At 44.1% G+C, this 20,071-nt stretch overlaps 1 protein-coding gene across 1 annotated transcript; it reads right to left on the minus strand.

The window, feature by feature from the left end:
• Window positions 1-387: 387 nt before the first annotated feature.
• Window positions 388-4,158, minus strand: NKX3-1 (NK3 homeobox 1). The gene is made up of 2 exons (XM_066590020.1): window positions 3,954-4,158; window positions 388-806 (listed from the first exon to the last, which is right to left on the minus strand). The coding sequence occupies exons 1-2, from the start codon at window positions 4,156-4,158 to the stop codon at window positions 388-390; spliced, it is 624 nt and encodes a 207-aa protein (XP_066446117.1).
• Window positions 4,159-20,071: the final 15,913 nt, after the last annotated feature.

A 20,071-nucleotide genomic window follows, 5' to 3' on the forward strand; every position in this document is an offset into this window, starting at 1 on the left:
TAACATAATGGAAATATAAAACCAGCAATATTAAATAAGTACCTGATACAGGCCAGCGCCTCTCAGCATGAGAGCAGTAATCTCCGTTACAACATTTAACCCACACCTTTTATGCTAAGCCAACCCTCTTCATACATCTAAGCAGGCGGTCCCCACAATCATAGAGGGCAATGGGGTGACCTTCAGCGGGTACAGGGGTGCAGTGGTCTATACTACCTATGCCCTAAAGCTGGACACCAAAGAGACCCTCAGAATTGTCCTAATTTCTGCCCAACACTTGATGGCATCTATCAAAATACAATATCCCACTGGGAATCATGATATGAAAAGTAATTCTTGATAAAAAATATATTGTGATTGCACAGTCTCTAAGTTGGCTCACTGGGATCACCACAGAGGCGGATGCCACCCTGCCAGGTAATACAGGTACGGGTAGTAGTGGTAGTTCTGATAGAGGCTCATGAGGGAGCTCCGGCTTAACTCTCCATCCCGGCACAGTACGGGTAGAGAAGACGTCTTATCCAGATCCTCCAGGTCAGTGGCCAGCTGCTTTCGCTTGGTTTTATATCTTCGATTCTGGAACCAGATCTTCACTTGGGTCTCGGTCAGCTTCAGGTTCTTGGCCAGCTGGGCTCTTTCAGGAGCGGAGAGATATTTTTGGCTAGAGAACTTTCTCTCTAACTCTATGACTTGGGAATGGGAGAAGGCGGCCCGTGACCTTTTCGGAGGCTGTTTGACTGCTTTATCCTCTTCACTTGAAGCTTGTCGAGGAGTTGCATGGTCCAACGGCTCAACATCAAGATCATCTGAAGGGGAATATGCAGAAAATAACAGGAAGTTACTAAGATGCCAAGTTATAGATGACCATATCTACAAAGAGTGACAAACGGACCATGTCCTTTACAGCAGCACAGGGTTTGCGTTTTGTTCACACCTCCCTTATGCAAAGTCTTATTGTCGGACAAGAAGTAAAATGTGTTTGAAAGTCTCTAACAACACATGATAAATGTGATGCAAGCCATGTATGCTAGGTTCACCAATAGACTGGTGTATTTCCAATAGAAAATCAATGCCATAGTATACCATGCAGATTCGTTCACATATACCTACTTCTGTATCCTTTTTTTCAAAGTGCAGAAAAGTGTCTAATACACTGTTCGGTACTACTATGCAAGGGTGTATGCTATATATACTGTATACACGTATTTACTCTGAACTCACTGGACAAAGTATATGTTGAAACATATATTTTTTTGTATTTTATATGGGAAACCAACTATGTCATGTGACCAAACAGGTCCAGCTTTATTGATAAGTTAAAAAGTAGGACTTAGGGCTCAGTCACACGGGCGCATCGGCATCCATACACCGGCGCCGATGCGCCAGTGTGACTGAGCCCTTCCTGCAGGAAGACGACGGCCGTACCTCAAGACGGACGTCTCTCTGCAGCGCTGAAGAAAGAACACATGACCAGCAATGAAGCCGCTCACATGTTCTTTCTCCCGGCGCTGCAGAGAGACGTCCGTCTTGAGGTACGACCGTCTTCCTCCTGCAGTAACACGGGTGCCGAAGCGCCCGTGTGACCGAGCCCTTAAACGTATTCAAAGGAATACGACATACAGTCCTGTGCAAACGTTTAAGGTAGGTGTAGATAAAGTGCAAAGTAAGGATGCTTTCAAAAATAGGTGTCTGACTGGCTGCAGCCGGACAACAACCCCGAACATCCAGCCAATGTTATTAAGAACTATCTTCAATGTAAAGAAGAACAAGGAGTCCTGGAAGTGATGATATGACCCCACAGAGCCCTGATCTCAGCATCATCCAGTCTGTCTGGGATTACATGAACAGACAGAAGGATTGGAGCGAACCGACATCCAAAGAAGATCTGTGCTTAGTTCTCCAAGAGGTCTGGAATAACCTCCCCGCTGAGTTCCTTCAAAAACTGTGTGCAAGTGTACCGAAAAGAACTGATACTGTTTTGAAGGTAAAGGCCGGTCATGACAAATATTAATTTGGTTTAGATTTCTCTTTTGTTCGGTCACTTTGCTTTTTGATTGACAAAAATAATTCTATTTCTGAAAGCATTTTTACTTTGCAGCATTTTTCCACACCCGCCTAAAACTTTTACTATATACATTTCAAAAAGTTGACATTTTTTTAAAGCATACTTTTTAAGCATTTTCTGCATCTATTGCCACTGTATGCAAAAAACAGATGCCAACTAAGATTATTGGACCATTTCTCCTCGGACAGATATTCTCGTTACGCTCTAAATGTCCTGATACAAAGTGCAGCGTCGCTTCACATGGTGGCAAATCCTTCAATAGTAACACAAATAATAAAGGAATACATTGAATTATCTCCAGTACATGTTTCCTTCTCTGTAACCAGCCTATATTACATTTATATCATCTCTCCATCTGTATACTGTCCCATAAGACACTAGAGGATGGTTGGAAGGTAGGTAGTAATTAGACTGGCATGGCATGAAAACCGGGCAGATCAGGCAGATCTACAGATGTAACAAAGTTTATCCCAAGGCTAATAGACTGCTGCAACAAGTTATCTTATCACAAGAAATGCTATAGAAAAGGTAGGAAAAAGTTCCATGCCGCAGTTTATTTAATGCATGAAGTGTTGGATTAAGCTTTGCTACATCTGTACTTCCATGTCCCACATTACCTTAATAGCAGATCCCACAGAATTCATCAAAATGGCCATAAATTGTATTTATCATCCTTTCTGCTCTGCTATTGGTGTATGTTAGGACCTCCATATGCCTGGTATTCTTTCCATTCTACATCACTAAATATGCCCACAGGCATGCCAGGTATATTGCCCATCATGTTAGTAAGAAGCGGTTGTGTTTCCATTAGCCAAAAAAGTAACACTTCTAACAATGAAATAAGAGATTTGTCCTTGGATAGGTAATGCGGTGGGCACCCCGTACTGTATGTGTCTGTGTGGTAGGTGGGGTGATCACAGTCACTGGTGAATTAGCAATGACCCTTCTGCCCTGTTCAGGTTTATTTAACCCATAAAACCAAGCGGACCTGTGAGTGGTGGGAACCACATGGTGGGAGGTGGGGGTCAGCACTGAATGCAGGGTAGGGGCAGCCATGTGTACAGACACTTTGGTACAAGATAGCGGAGTAACACAGTAGCTGCTGTCTATTCCTGATCTATAGTGCTTTACAGAGTGATGAGCTGCACTGCAGAATATTACATAGTGGCAGGGCCAGATTTAAACAGGTGCGAGCAATAACGGTCTGAGAATCTTGGACCGACATTGTGCTTGCAAACATGCGATTTTCCCTGCGGTTGCGATATATTTTATAAGAAAAACACATCACATCTCTGCGGGAAAATCGCACGTTGTTTCAATAGAAAAACCAAGAACTTGCATTGCACGTGTGTGACAATCGCATCTGCATGCAAGCGCAATACGATTTTTTTTTTTGCTCCCATAGAAAATAATAGGCGATACTGCCCACAGATCTCTGCGTTGTCTCCCCTGTGTAAGGATGCATTTACATGGGCAATTTTCGCGTGTAATTTCTGTGTGTTGCGAAATGCACAGAAACCGCAAAGGAAAATAACCCACTATTATGAGTCTATTTACAAGTGCAACTCCCCCCCCACACCCCACCCAAAAAAAAAACCCAAATCACATCATTCTTTCATGTAAATGAGAATTTCATGCTAGTGCAATGCAATTTTCTTTTTTTACTATTGGAATAAAATGTGATTTTCACGAGATTTTCAAACTAAAAATTGCGCTTGCATAGAAAATTGCAGGTTTGCAAGTGTATCTTGTACTGATATTGAACTTGCCCATGTAAATGCACCCCAAAAGCACCCCTATGTTTCTAATGCATAGCTGGCAGTCTGTCTTTGAGGGACTACAAGTTCCAGCATATACAACTCACATAAGAATATAGAAAGATGTCTACCTGTTATTAGATGAGTCTCCACTGAGTAAGGTGCTTTGGTGCTCTCACCATCTGAGGTCTCTATCTTGGGGGTGATGTCTCCTGAGGTTTCCTTCTCCTGCTCTTCATGTTGGACTTCCAAGTGTCTCTCTTTGCCCTTGCAGCCCAGGTCTGAGAGAATGTCCTGGATGCGGAAGGATGTAAGTGGTCGGGTGGGCAGTGCCATGTCTCCTGAGGTGGACTGTGACATCCAGGCAGGTGGGAGGATTATACAGAAGAATATGGGATCCTGCAGAGGGAATACAACTGCCCTCCTCAGATTACTGCATCCCACATGTACAGGTCAGCGATGTTCTCCTTATTCTGCTCCTAATTCTTCTCTCTGTATATACTCCTGCTGTGCTCTTCTTCTGCCCCCTGATTGGCTGAGCTCACATCCCTGTGTAACTTCTGATTGGCAGGGCTCACACCCCTTTACTTCTGATCTGCTGCGCTCACACCCCTCTCTTCCTAGTGCACGGAGCGGACAGGTAAAGCAGCTCCTATGCCAATCACACCCATTCTCCTGCCATCCTAGTACCCTGTGTGCCAGCCAGGACCAGGCACATGACTCTGTATACCCCCAATATTGGTATGCGCAAAAATTAACTTATTATTCCATTAAAAACTTCATTTTACTAGTCGTTTGATGAACAAGGATACCAACTACTTGTTAGTTAGTCTTTAGCCCTGCGATTTTAATGGACTATTAATAAAAGTTAATTTTTAAGGTTTTCTCTGAAATTACAATAGACCCCTCTGCCTCGGTGATTCTTCAGTATTGGTATGATGATGGACATATCTGCAGTATAACAGTGAGTGGATGATTGTATATGATGATGGCAGTAATTAGCAGTGATTATCTCCCGGTACTGGCATCCTGCAGCCATTGTGTCGGTAATCCTTATGTTATGGATGTCTTTACACTGAGCTGGTTTCCTGAAGATATCGGTGCAGTCCCAGGAATGAAGAGAGAGAACATTCATGTGCTGTAATCCCAGTATCTGATAGAGGAGGAGAATACACACCAGCTGAACATGGAGAAAGTAGAGGTCCTCTAATTCGGCCGTTAATTGGAACTTCTTGGCTGCTGGTAGTGGATGCTATCTATCTATCTATCTATCTACGGTATCTATCTATCTATCTATCTATCTATCTATCTATCTATCTACGGTATCTATCTATCTATCTATCTATCTATCTATCTATCTATCTATCTATCTATCTCATATCTATCTATCTATCTATCTATCTATCTATCTATCTATCTATCTCATATCTCTCATATCTATCTATCTATCTATCTCATATCTATCTATCTATCTATCTCATATCTATCTATCTATCTATCTCATATCTCTCATATCTATCTATCTATCTATCTTATATCTATCTATCTATCTATCTATCTATCTACGGTATCTATCTATCTATCTATCTATCTATCTATCTATCTATCTATCTATCTATCTATCTATCTATCTATCTATCGATTGATGTATCTATCCAATATCTCTCTCGTAACTATCGATCATCTATCTATCCATCTTATATCTATCCAGATATGTCTGTCTAGCTATCTCATATCTATCTATATGTTTATCTATCTATCTATCAAATATCTCTCATATCTATCTATCAAATATCTCTCATATCTTTCTATCATCTCCTATCTATCTATCTATCTATCTATCTATCTATCTATCTATCTATCTCATATCTATCTATCTATCTATCTCATATCTATCTATCTATCTATCTATCTATCTATCTATCTATCTATCTATCTATCTATCTATCTCATATCTATCTATCTATCTATCTATCTATCTATCTCATATCTATCTATCTCTCATATCTTTTCTTATCTATCTATCTATCTAATATCTATTATCTGTGACTGATAGATTTCGGGTCTGCGATGTTATTTCACCGCAGCTAGCCATGTGAATGGATGATAAAATCACAAATAATAGCCACGACTGGTCACGGCTATTCTTTGTTTATGCGATTTTCTGCTCAAATGGGCGTCGCTAACATAGCGTTAAAAAATGCTCATGTGAAAGAGGCTTTACTATTATGGCAATATGGATATCTACATCTCTGCTGGCACTAATCTTAGGAGAAACAATATAATTGAATGAGTTGAAATTCAACCTGTTCAATAAAGGTCCATTTACATGGACAGACCTGTGCGGCGCGAGCACGCCGAAGCGGCCCCATTCAACGGGACAGAAGAGCAGACTGTGCAAGGGCGTCTAATCGAGGCAGAAGAAGGCTTCGGTCGGCGCCATAGAGACGGGGATGCCAACACCGGGGGGGTAAGTGTATAACTTTTGTATGGCCAATATTTAATGCACGATGTATATTACAAAGTGCATTAATATGGCCATACAGAAGTGTATAACCCCACTTGCTTTTGCGGGACAACCCCTTTAAATAGAGCCAGGCCAAAAATCGTTCATCCGAATGAATACATTCATTGCTTCAGATGCTCGCGGTTTTTAGGTGATGCAGTCGTGTAAAGGAGGCCTGATGTGTGCAAAATATACAGCAAAACACGCACAGGCATGTGCAAAGACACAGCACAGATCATGCAAAATGGTGTAAAATAATAAAATAGGTCACGTGATTGAATTCAGCGGTCAGCGCTGAAAGCTGCCACTGCAGTGCATTAAGCGGTGCGCTAAGTAGTCTGACTATTCTAGTTGTAATGGGCGGACTAGTTAGCAGTGCCGCTTAATTCACTGCATTGGCAGCTTCCAGCGCTGACACTGGGGAAATCACAGGGGAAGTAAGTATAACACATCCTCGGACTCAGCGGGCCACCTACTTTTAGCCCATAAGCTTAATTTGTACTACTAAGACTAGGTGACAGAATCACTTTAAGTACCAATCTAAGCTGCATACTTAAAGGGTTAAAGGGCATTTCCAACTACAATTAATTTGGGAGGGGTATCAATACTCCTTAAGGAGAGCACCTAGAAGGTGAGTGAGGACTTCCCGACCCAAGTCACAGGCCTCTCACTAGCCAAGCCAGGATCCTCCTGCACACTGATGAGGGGCAAACTTCCCCAAAACAGCTGTCTGTGTATGAATTCTGGCTTGGTTTTGAATTCCCAATTACTGCTCTACAGACCAGTATAAAGGGTCGGACATTTATTTGCAGGAATACTGCCAACCAATAGGTGGCGCTGCAGAGGTATTGTTCCATCTTCCTCATTTGCAACTTCAATTAAAACACAAACTTCCACAGGGGTGAATGACAAATCAATGCATTTTGCAGTGATGCAACCTCAGCTTGACGTTCAGTCGTCTGGGTAAGCTGGGTGTCAACCCCTGAGGGAGCAGTAATGGTGGCCATATTAGTTGTCACCCATCTTTCCCATAACCCAGCAGTTGAACACACTATGACATTAATATGAGGACACGATGACTTGTATCGACTCTCCTCCTTAGTAGTCTCTGCAATAATGTGGATATCTCCCCCAGACTGATATAGGAAGATGTTGTGCTCATGTTTGTAGGACGACACCTATCATTAGCCACAGGCTATAAATCATAATTAGACTGCAGATAATTACAGTAACTCTGGTGGGCACAGACTGGCAACCACTGGTCAGAGCCACTTCCTGGGCATAATCCACCCGCTACTGCTGTTTTGGTTTTAGACTCTGCTATTCTCATTGCTTCCTCTACACAAATAAGAGCATTTCCACTTTGGGGCTTTATGGATTAGAGCGGAGTAATTATTATATACGTGTAATGTGTGTTATACACAGGAACAGTGCCGTCTGGACCGTCCTGATATGCAAACCTTCCTCCCTGTTGTCATTCAGACAGCTGTTTTCTCCTATTTTTCTCATATTGGTGGTGTTAGAAGGCTCGGTGGTGGATACAGGCAGTAGAGGACCTGTTGCACAGTATATAGACCCCTATAGCTTATCATAGAGCACCACCTTATATCACTCTAATAACTGACCACTAGTAACTGTCAGTGGGGAAAGTCATTAGCTCAGGTCCTTAATGAGGTTGTACGAAAATTGAGTTTTATCACCTATCTAAAGGGTAGGTGATAAAAGTGTAATCGGTGGGGTTTCAGCGAGACCCCCACCGATCCCGAGAACACGGGTTCCATGCTTCCTCTTCTTGTCACTGCGGTAATTCTTCTCCCACCTGCAATGACATCACATTGTATGGAGCTACAGCCGGGGATGTACAACCGCTGCTCCAATCATTTCAGTGGGGCCAACAGAAATAGCTGAGTACAAAGTATTCTGCTATCTCCGTCAGCCCCAATAAGATGAATGGAGCAGAGGCTGTACATGCACGGCCATAGCACCATTCAAGTCTCGTCCTCTCTGCAAGGGGTGCAGAGATGACGGTGGAAGTAGGACTCACTATTCTTGGAATCAGTGGTGAGACCCCACCGATTAGATTGTTGTCATCTATCCTGCAGTCTTGGTACAACCCATCTAAAGAGGACCTGTCATATGTCTATGTAAGAAGGCTGGCTGCATAGCTTTACAGGTGCGACCCACTGACTCTATTGCTGTCTTTCTTTTCTTCATAGACCCGGCTCCAGGCACTGTAAATCTGTCAAGTGGGCAGTCCCCACCACTTACTGCCAATCGGTGACGTCAGTGGATGGAGGAAACCTGGATCCAAGAAGTGTTCGTATGGATGAACGGGGGTGAGCATGTAGAAAAGAAAAGTGGAGGTAGACTCAGTGGTGCCATGGCTGCCAAGTTATGTAGCCCACCCCACTGGATTAAAGGGGTTGTCCCAGTATGACGAAAAACATTTTAACAGTTGGGCCTAGTGTAAAATAGAAAAAAGAAATCACACTCACTTCTTTTCAGCCCCCGGGACTCAGCTCAGTAGTTCTGGCTCCCGACATGTACGTCCGGGGGAATTCTGGGCGCCATGATGCCAGGAGTTCGGGGTGGTGACGCTGTGAAGAGAAGTGAGTGTAGTCTGGTTTTTATTTTAGGCCCAGCTGTTAGAATTTCTTCTTTTATACTAGGACAACCCCTCTAACAACATGACAGGACCTCTTTAAATGCAATCTAACACATAGTAGGAAGCTGTAGGCTCTCCACTTGTTGGACCAACGTGCATCTGGTATGTCCGACCTCGGAAGGGATCTGTTCAGCATAAAATGAGAAGAATCTCAGAAAACGGATACAGTTAAAACCAATACAGAGCATATGCCGATCTGTGTATAGTGCAAGACCCATGGCTGACACGGTGATAAGATGATGTCACATGACCACATGTTACAACAACCGTATTTACAGATGGCCATAGTGACCAGTAATATCGAACACAGTAAAGAGGTAACCTTACTGCTGGAAACTCTTAAGGGTAGAGACTATGGAGACTATTTGATGGGGTCATAATTGGATGGTCAAATATTTATATAGAGTTGCAAAAACAAAGTAAGTGAACCCTTTGGAATTTCCTGGATACTGAAGACCTGAAGCACCTGTGCAGGCAGGAATGGTTTCCAATTGCTCTTCAATGTTGCGCAAATGTTATGTGCAGCTAAGGACATGTTTAATTAAGGCCTTATTCACAGAACCTATTGTAGCTGCGTCCAAAATTCGCGACCATCTGAAGCATTGGATTCCAATGTATTCATGCCGATGAGCAATTTTTGGGGGCGTAAAAAAATCACGCTGGCAAAATAGAACATCAGCAACTGAAAACAGTGACCAATTTTATATGTCGCGTATAAAGATAGGTTTAGCCCTATCTTTTGACGAGATACGCTGGAAGCTCCCATAGACTCCTATGGGAGCTGAAAAGAAAGGGAGGGGGAGGAAGTTTAGCTGCGTCCAATGCTGGGAATTGAAAGACGCGGCTGAAGATCTGGACTTGATCACGGCTATTCTCCATTTATGCAATTTTTAGCCACGATATGCCCAGCATAAAAACGTGTGAAAGAGGCCTAAGGTAGCTGATGCTAATAGGGGAACTACAGGTTATTAAATCCACGGGCTTTCTAGCTTTTTCTCCCTGCATTGTGGATAAATACTCAGTGTGCTTAATAAAAGTGATGACTGGTACAACTGTTTGTGTGTTATTAGGTTGTTATCTAAGGGCCCTTTTACACGGAGCAACTACTTGTTCGTCATGCATTTACACTGAGCGGTAATAATCATTGAGATTACTGCTGGATGTGGGAATATGAATGATTTATTGGCCCATTTAAAAGGGCCCTAAGTTGCGTTTATAGACAATCAGACCACATTTTATTAGGAATAAATGCAGAACTCCAGGTAGTTTCAGAGGGTTCACTTACTTTTTCTTATCTAACTGTATTAGACCTTAATTTCATTGCAGGTTGAGGGCCTCTTACAATCCTGTATAGTCATGATACACTTGGCTCTAGATTTAAAAGGGGTTTTCAAAAATTAGAAAAAAAGTTTCTGTTTTTTCCAGAAACAGCGCCACTCATGTCCATAGGCCATATCTGGTATTGCAGCATTAAGAATCTCAGATACATTCCGTAGAGAATCGTCCTGCTGTTTTTGTTAAAAAAGCAGAAACTTTTTTGACTACGAGATAAAACTGATGTGTTGGCTTTGAGCTCCTTCTGGCCATGAGCCCCTGGGTACAGTCAGGCCACACACAAAGCCACATGGACATTGTCATCCTCTCTTTTTGGGGCATCAGCCATTGGGGTTCCACGGCCTGGAATCCTACCTCCGGGGTCGGAGCTGGTCTCCTCCACTCTGTATGGGCCAAGATCCGCAGGCAGGCTCTCAAAGAAACCATGATCACAGCAATTGTGTTTGGCCCGGGCCGAGGCAACAAGGGAGGCATGTCTGTTCCACATGGTACTTAACCGGGAACTCATTTATTAAACAGTGTCTCTCTTAATGGACAGTGCAGATAGAACAACCTCAAACAACTTGAAAACAGTCTCTTTCGTAGACATTTCTGCGTGACTGGGTGTCCAGCTTGTCTCTCTGGGCACTTGTTGCTTGATCAAGCATGGGAGCTTGCTCGAACGCAGGAGTTGGGTACCTGTGGTACAGCGGGCTTTCTCAGTCCTGAGATACTTCTCTGGTTCGTTTCGGTGGACCGATACCCCATGGCCGCTTCACAGCTCCAGAGGCATCCAGCACTGACCTCTACAGCGCAATTTTGGAGAGTGCCCACAAACACAGCTTCTAAATACATTGCAACATGATGGCACTGCTGTCACTTTTGCCTTTGGTACCCCCCTCTTAAAGCAACAATAGTCAGATGAACATAAAACACATCAGCTATGAAGAACTGCTCAGGGGCGGTACACTCTGGTACTCAGGGGTGGAGCCTGCTTCTGATTGGTACCTCATTAACCTTTAAAACTACACCACTGATGCATCACAATGAATTGTAGACTCATTAGACTGTCCAGTACAGCAGTATTAAATTATGAGATTGCTAAGAACTCTACAATATATTCAATAAACAGTTCACACCCTTTAATTGGTAATGTACGATCATTTTATACATTCATTTTTGCAACAGTCGTCATTATGAGGACTTGTTATTAGTTAAAGCGCTGCGGAATAAGTTGGCGCTATACAAATAAAGATTATTATTATCAGTTGTGTCCGTTGAAGAATCATGGAGTCTGTCTTACCAGGAGCCATCACACAATAGATTTCCTTCCTGGGACAACACTTCCATATGACATTTTATGACTCTGCAAACAACTTACTAAAAAGTGTCCATATTGGATGCATTGAGCGTGTAACGTTATACTTCCCATACTTATCACCCCGGTGAGGCAGTTTGTGCTGATTTATAGGGCAATTGAAACCATACAGTATTTAGTGAGTCGTCCCAATGTCATGCCCTCTGATCTCCTCTCCTAATTAGTGGGAGTGCTGCGCTGGCCAGAGGGCCGGCTGGGTGGGCTGCGGAGAACGTCTTCTATCTGCTCAACAGTTTAAGGGCTCCTCACCTGCAGGACATATTGTATTGTTTGTTTGGAGAACTGACAACATCTGACCTCTTAGCTCTTGGGAGCAGAAGACCCCCTCCCAAATATACATGGAGTGCTCATGTGTGAGAAGTGTGTCCCAATGCTGGATCTTCACTTCTCCTAACCAAAGCTGTCCATAGATGGGATAACTTTCCCCTGATCCCACCAGCTTCTCCAGTGGTGCAACTGCACAATTTTTGGTGAGCGTTCGCTCTTACAATGAATTAAATAAGTCGTATCATCCTCATTCTTTGGGTTAGTACGATTACATCCGTACCAAATTTATATAGTTTTTTTAAAATGTTTTTATTAACCTTTTATATGCCAATGTTCCAAAATTGGAACAGTGGATTCACACAGCTGCTGCCTTGTTTTGGATTCGAAAGGTAAAACTGTTAATACTATTTCGTGGTACATATGGCTTATTCAGTTTTTTCTTGAATACCAAGAGTGGCCAAGAAAGCGCAGTTCTGTAATTGCATTTTTTTTCTGACTGTATTGGCCTTGCAGGATTAATAATGGGATATTTTAATAACCTGGACTTTTCAAGAGGCAGCGATACCAAATTTTTATTTTATTTTTCTTATTTTTTTGATGAGTTGACTGGGAAAAACGGACACGTGCACAAATCGTTCACTGCGTGAATATGTTGCGCTGAAACATGTGTATTTGCGCATAAGCTTGTCTGAAGCCACTTAAATACGTGCGTATTTGCTGCATAGTTATGCATGGAGAAATCTATGGGACCTTCTTACACTTTTTTTTTTTTGTGCAAAAAATGCCAGAAAGTCCAAATACGCTGTGAATACGCACAGTTTCCATTCGTGAAAATGCTGTGTCTTTCACGGTGTGATACTGCATACTCCCGTGAGAATGAGCCCTAAGGGCGCCTGCAGGCGAGCGTAAGCGCAGAAACGATCACGATATCATGACTTTTGTGCTGTGAAGGTTGTGCTATTGCGCACATATTTGTGCTGTCTGCTGTACTTGCTGCACTGCCGTGGACCGTTCACATCGGCGCTGGACACATCCGCACTGTGATTTAAAAGGCTGTGCAGCCTAAGTAGTTCCCGGTGTTATCATTTGCTCACTTTAGCGGGGTCCGAGTGTTTCCCCCATAGACTCCTATGGTGTCTTTGGTGTGCAAATCCTTATAAAAATAGAGCATGTCGCGTGTTTTTTTTTTGCACGTGCAAAAGTGAGAAAGAACCATTGAAAACAATGGGTTCTATTCTCTGTGCAATGAGCGCACGCCAGTGTGAGGAGCCCTAAATGTAAGTACTCCTTAACGTGCCTATGGGGCTCTATGCTCTATGATGGGTTTTCTCCCCTTACACCTCTTTAGCGGTGTTTTTTTTTTACCTTGGAGGGTGGCTAGGATGCCCGGGTAGGAGGTCATATCTGTGCCGCGACATGTGAGTTGCTGAAGAGAGGTGCGCCAAAGCTCAGAATCCAAGCTGGCATCCGCTCGCTGTGCTGGTGCCGTCCCCTCTGCCAAGCACCAGCTGCATCCTCCATGGAAAATGGAGAGCCACATAAGATGTTTAACAACACCCCCCGGTTTCTTCCTACTCGGTGTCCCGTTCCTCCATTCCTGTCTAATGTTAAAAATACTATTCCATGAAAAACAACATCACCCTGATGGCGGCTTCACACCGCCTTATACGCAACTACATTCGCCACTACAGAGCGTAGTTGCGCGTGAATGGGGGTCTCTGTTTTTTTTCTCAGACTTTTCAAACCTTGCACTAATGTCCTGCCCGACCTTTCCCGCATGTAGTTTATACAACTTGTGGGGAAGATAGGGCAGGTCCTATCTTCTATTGTCCTATCTTTTATTGCCTAACATTATCAGTGATAACCTATACCCTTCTTTACACGGGGAACCTTTTTTCACAGTCTCCAGGTTCCATGGTCCCGCATTGTTCCCCAGGTGTGAGCACGGCAGCTTGGCACTTTTCGGAAGGCCGTGCACACTCCCATTTATCTCTATGCAGAGCCTTGGTTGGACAGATCTTTGGCTAATTGAAAGCACCACTAATAATCATAATAGTAAATGTTGACTGGCAGTGATGTGACTCAGCAGGCTGTCGTTGATGGATGACGGAGGAAGATCAGCCCTACTTTCATGCTACTTACCACCGATGTGGGTAGGGAGGACATTGATGAGGGGTTTTGCTTCTGCAGTTTGTTAGCAGGGGTGGTAGGATCATCACATGAGGGGTAATGAGGGGCTGCACATTGAGCTGATGACTGGGGCAGATACCTACTTGTATACACAGAGGAAAGCTAATTGTTTTTTAATGACCGATGTCTGGCAAGCAATTACTGCAGGTCTCTTGTTTGCTCTTCCCTCTGTGAACAAGCGGCAGATCTGTCCCCTGACAATACTGTCCTACTCAACTGTGACGGCTTCCCAGTGCAGTAAAAGCAAGATGGCTTTGGCTCACAATTCACAGTCATCATTACAAGGCTTGTTAAAAGGTCTGACATGGACTTGCAGGTATACTGCCTTCTAATAGGTGGCGCTGTAGAGATATTGTTTCCTCCTCTCATTTGCATATTTCCCAGAGGAGCATGGGTGGCCTTACAAGTCTCCTTACACCTTCTCAGTGCTCTCCCTATGGAGAAACAATACCTAAAGCAAGATGTGTATTCTACAAGACAGCAAGTACAGCCTGAGGGCTCTTTCCCATGAGCGTATATCGACCCGCCATTTTCACGGTTTCCAATGCATCAGATCACATGGCCATATTCCCGTGACGTAAAAGCGCCCAGATGGCCAATAGTCCTGGAACTATCTTTTTGGCCGGAATACATCAGCCGGTGCATGGGCTCCTGTGGGAGCCCATGACAGCGGCCGGAGAAGGGAGGTGCGAGGGAGTTTAGCAGCGTGACTGCTAAACTCCCTCCCTCTAATTTTCTGCCCTCCGGCTGACTGCAATAGAAGAGGGCAGGGCGGAGCTAAGCTCCTGCCCCTCCTTGCCCCTTGTCCGCAGCCAGCAATGAGAGGAGGTGGGACAGGGCGGCGCTTAGCTCCGCACCTGTCCCAATCCCCCCCTTCCCCCTATTGCCCCCGTCTTCTCCCTGATGGGGAGGAGAGAGGAGGTGAGCTGGTGAGGGGGAAGGAAGGGAAAGGGGCAATGGCATGGTAGCCTCGGCGTATATGCGCCAGGGTCGATGCTGTTTGAATGGGCGCACAAACGTTAGATTTGTGCGCCCGTTCACGAGTTTTTACACCACAGATGTGCGAATGTAGTTGCATAGACATATACCGGTACAATGTAGTAAAACATGAAGATTGGACGTTAGAATTCCTTTATGGAAAAACAAAGTAAAAAATAAATAAAATTAGTGAAGAAGAAACAAATAGTAATTATAAACCTGCAGACGCGATTGTTTCCAAGTATTGTTTAATAACTATAATAATAATCTTTATTTGTATAGCGCCAACTTATTCCGCAGCGCTACATCCAAAAGTAATGATAGATTCCAGAGAATATCGGCAGAGTCCGTCTCCTCATTACTACGTAATAAGGTTAGGATATTATTTAAGAGGATGGCATAAAAAATAACCTAAAACTAAACAAAAAAAAACAAAACCTGAAATAGAAAGGAAATTCTGCACAAAACAGCCTAAAAAATGAAAAAAAAGTTCTGACAGCTGGAAGGCAAAGTGTCACGCTGGAAAATATATCCAGGACCTCGAGGGGTTAAAAAGTCCTTGTATCCCCTTATGTCGTAAATTAAAAAATTTTTTTTTTTGCTAGAGAGCAACTGGAGAACATATGAGGCATGATCCAGTCATGTGACTTTTTGGCTTGATTTCATACACGTCTTTTAATGCATTTTTTGTGGTGTTTTTAGAACTCCTTCACACGGGTGTCAGTTTAACGCTGGGGAGGAGCGTAAAAACGTCTAAAAGAACCAATGATTTCCTATGGGTTCTTTTAGATGAATGATTTCTTGACACCAAAAAAAAAAGTGCAAAAAAAAAAGGCTCGTTTCTGGACACTGATATATCAATACGTCAAAAGATGGGACTTGTCCTATCTTTTAACGACAAACCGCCGGCGGCTGCAATAGACTCCTGTGTGCTTACAGCTGCTATCCGTTCAGATGATTTTGCGCTCAGATAGCTGTGGTGTTTTAGCGCGGCTATCGGAGCGTTAAGCTGACGTTTGTGTGAAGGAGGCCTTAGAGTTACAAAACCCTGCAGCCAAGGTTACTTTAAGGGCTTAACCCTTTCCAATCCAATTTATATCCTGGTTTTCCTAGGGGGCTTACTCTTTTTCTGCCGTTATACAACAGCGCTATCTGCTGGCTGAAGCCAGTACTGCATGAGGTGACACATTGGATGAGACCGTGTCAGAGAACCCCGACGAACGTCTTCCAACATCGGAGCTGTACAGCCTTAAATCATAATGTCTTCAGAGGTCAGACAGTGGATTGGAAAGGGTTAAACGCATAAACGTGTTTTTTGAAAACTACGGCCGCATAACGGGACAAAACGAAACCATTGATTTCACTGTTTAGTTTCCACTATCGGGATTCTGGCGCGTTATCACTTCGCCCAAGAAAAGACGGAAATCTAATTTTCCCGTGGCATGTAATGTAGTGGTCTCTGGCATATGGCACTACAGCTGGTGTGAAACTACAACTCCCAGCATGCCCTAACAACCACAGGTTGGACCAATGTGGATACAAGTGTCGCTGTCGTCCTGCGTTACGGTTCCCTCGGTAAGCGCACCTCTCAGCGTGCTTCCTGCATCTCCACGCCTGATCTCAGATAGTGCTGAGAACGGAATGACAGCCATTACTCGTTGGCTCCGCGCCCGGGACGATGCAGAATGCGTCCGCGCTCTTGTTAAATACATCCAGTATATGTCAGGACAAGTTTGTTTGTTTTGTCCTAGGAGAAGCCGATGTAGCAGTAATGTTATGTACAATATATAGCTATAGTGATGGACTCCGCTCGCCGCCAGCAGCGGGCGCCGTCCTGTCATCTACTCACTCTGCAGATCATCACATTTAGCCCCCTAGTATGGAGCCCTTTAATTCTTTCCTTCGCATACCGCAATGATCATGCAGCGGTTTGTATGATGAACCAGCGGTATTCTTTTTGGTTCTCCTCAAAGTAGAATAATGGGAAAGCCAAAAGTGCCAGATCCAGTGTATCCTGGGCCTAGATGGTGCCAAACGGACCCCACTGACTGCGGAGAATCCACAGCAAATACGCACGAAATCCGCAATGGTGAAACCCGCACCTACATGGTGTGACTTGGGTTGCGGATTTGATTGCGATCTCCTGCGGACTTTAATTTAACAAGCAGTTTGCATAATAATTGTGCCACAGGGCATAATTGTACATCCTGGCAGGGTGGTACTTAGCACAATAGGACGTACAGTTACGCCCTAGGGATAGCGCAAGATCATAAGAGATCCCGCACTATCCGGCAGCAGGAGCCGGCTGTCATTGATACTCGGGCTCCCCCTGCAACAGCGGGGGTGCATTGGGACTGCGACCCCCGCTGTTAACCTGTTCCTTGCCGTGATCTATGTAGATTGCAGGATGAGTAGGGTTCACAGAGGGAGCGTGCAATATAATCGCGAAAGGCCCAAGGGTTACCATGGCAACAGGATGCGAGATTCCGGCATCCTGTATTGCTAGTGCCTATGTTCGTTAATACAAGCAATAAGGCATTGCAGGAGAGAAGTCCTGCAATGCCATATAGCGATCATCTTAAAAAAAAGATAAAAATAATGGACAAAATAGAAAATAGAAAAATGTAAAGAACCCTCTTTTTTCTGCTTTTTCTCATATTAGCATAATTTTTAAATCCCACAATTAAAATCTCACATATGCGGTATCGCCGTATCCATAACGACCTGTACAATAAGTTGAACGCGTAAATTATAATTATATATAAATATAGTTTTTAGCATTTTCCCTCCTAAAAAACACAATAAAAGTGGTCAAAAAAGCTGAATGTACCCCAAAATGGTACCAATAAAAAGCTTGTCTCACAAAAAATAAGCCCTCATAGAGCCCCGTCCATGGAAAAATAAAAAAGTTACAGGACTTTGAATGCAGCGATTTAGAAAAAAAAATGACTTCCAGAAAAAGAGTTTTTATTGCGAAAAAGTGGAAAGACCTAAAAAAATATAAGAATTTTGGTATAGTTGTCACCGTACCGACCCGCAGAAAAAAATGGATCGTGTCATTTATGCTGCGTGATTAATACTGTAAAAAAAAAAAACAATCTATGGCAGAATTGATGCATTTTCTCTCCCTGCTATCATATTTTTTACAATATAGTCTATGTGCCCCAAAATGGCACCAATAAAAACTACAGTTCGCCACGCAAAAAACAAGCCCTTATACGGCCGCGTCGACGGAAAAATAAAAAGGTTATGGCTTTTGAAGAATAGAGATGAAAATCCGCCAAAAACCATTGCGCCCTTAGGGCTTATTTACACGAGCATATATCGGCTGGCATTTTCACAGCCGGCTGATATACGCTTCCATCTAGGCAGTCCTGCTTTCCCTCCCCCCTCACTGACTCTCTGAGTCTCTCCTCCACTCTGGCGTTTGCTAAGGGAGGGGGCGGAGCTAAGCTCTGCTCTGTCCTGCCCACTCCCGTTGCTGGCTATGGACAAGGGAAGGGGGCGGGAGTTTAGCTCCACCCCTGTCCCGCCCAATCTCATTGAAAACCACTCGGAGGGGAGGAGAGAGGCAGAGAGCCGGTGAGGGAGAGGGAAGGCGGGACTGCTCAGAGGGTAGCGTATATCGGACGGTCATTAAAACGGCAGCCCATATACGCTTGTGTAAATAAGCCCAAAATAGGCCATGTCCTTAAGGGGTTCCCACTTGTACTATGCGTTTTTACATTCGCCTGTACGCACTGTATTATCGCATGAATCAATAATTGCCACGATCGATTGCCGATCTTTGGCCGCGTATTTTCAGCCACTCACACTGGCGGCTGCTGCGTATAGGCAAAAAAATACGCAGTAGCGATGAAAACCATGGATCGCTGCAAAATGCTTGGAAAGACCAATAATGGTTAATTAAGGCCGGCTGTCTTATTTTCCCAGGGTTGTACGCCGGTAACTCCCTCCCCTCCCTTGTCTTCCAGCTTCCATTGAAGTCTGTCTATAAGAGCTTCCTGCGTATCCCGGATAAAGATAAGGTAAGACCTATCTGTTGACGCGGCGTATAAAATCAGAGACCCAAAACAGTCGCCGATCTGCTATTTTTCCCAGCGCTATTTTTTTACGCACCCAAAGTTCATTCATCTGAATGGATGCATTAGAACCCAATGCTTCGGATGGTTGCGATTTTTTTGCCTTTTTTTTAATGCGGCTAAATACTTGCGTAAATACGGTCGTGTGAATAAGGTCTAAGGTTGTGATCACGTCTATAACAGTTACGGTCTCCCCATTTGCTGCCTCATTTGGATGGGTTTTAATGGGGATACCAGTAAATTCCTGCTGTAGAGCTCTGTTGGCAATTAGCTCTTCCTTCAGCTCCAATAGTCCTGGAACTATCTTTTTGGCCGGAATACATCAGCCGGTGCATGGGCTCCTGTGGGAGCCAATGACAGCGGCTGGAGAAGGCAGGTGCGAGGGAGTTTAGCAGCATAACTGCTAAACTCCCTCCCTCTAATTTTCTGCCCTCCGGCTGACTGCAATAGAAGAGGGCAGGGCGGAGCTAAGCTCCCGCCCCTCCTTGCCCCTTGTCCGCAGCCAGCAATGAGAGGAGGTGGGACAGGGCGGCGCTTAGCTCCGCACCTGTCCCAATCCCCCCCTTCCCCCTATTGCCCCCGTCTCCTCCCTGATGGGGAGGAGAGAGGAGGTGAGCTGGTGAGGGGGAAGGAAGGGAAAGGGGCAATGGCATTGTAGCCTCGGCGTATATGCGCCAGGGTCGATGCTGTTTGAATGGGCGCACAAACGTTAGATTTGTGCGCCCGTTCACGAGTTTTTACACCACAAATGTGCGAATGTAGTTGCATAGAGATATACCGGTACAATGTAGTAAAACATGAAGATTGGACGTTAGAATTCCTTTATGGAAAAACAAAGTAAAAAATAAATAAAATTAGTGAAGAAGAAA

The sequence above is a fragment of the Eleutherodactylus coqui genome, chromosome 2 (assembly GCF_035609145.1).
Source record: "Eleutherodactylus coqui strain aEleCoq1 chromosome 2, aEleCoq1.hap1, whole genome shotgun sequence".
Taxonomy (NCBI): Eukaryota; Metazoa; Chordata; class Amphibia; order Anura; family Eleutherodactylidae; genus Eleutherodactylus; species Eleutherodactylus coqui.

Bases quoted from the DNA above. Each gene is read 5' to 3' on its own strand.
- NKX3-1 (XM_066590020.1), bottom strand. From the start codon at position 4,158: ATGGCACTGCCCACCCGACCACTTACATCCTTCCGCATCCAGGACATT. The intron at 807-3,953 runs GTAGACATCTTT...ATTCCCCTTCAG, and splicing joins GGAGACTCATCTAATAACAG to ATGATCTTGATGTTGAGCCG.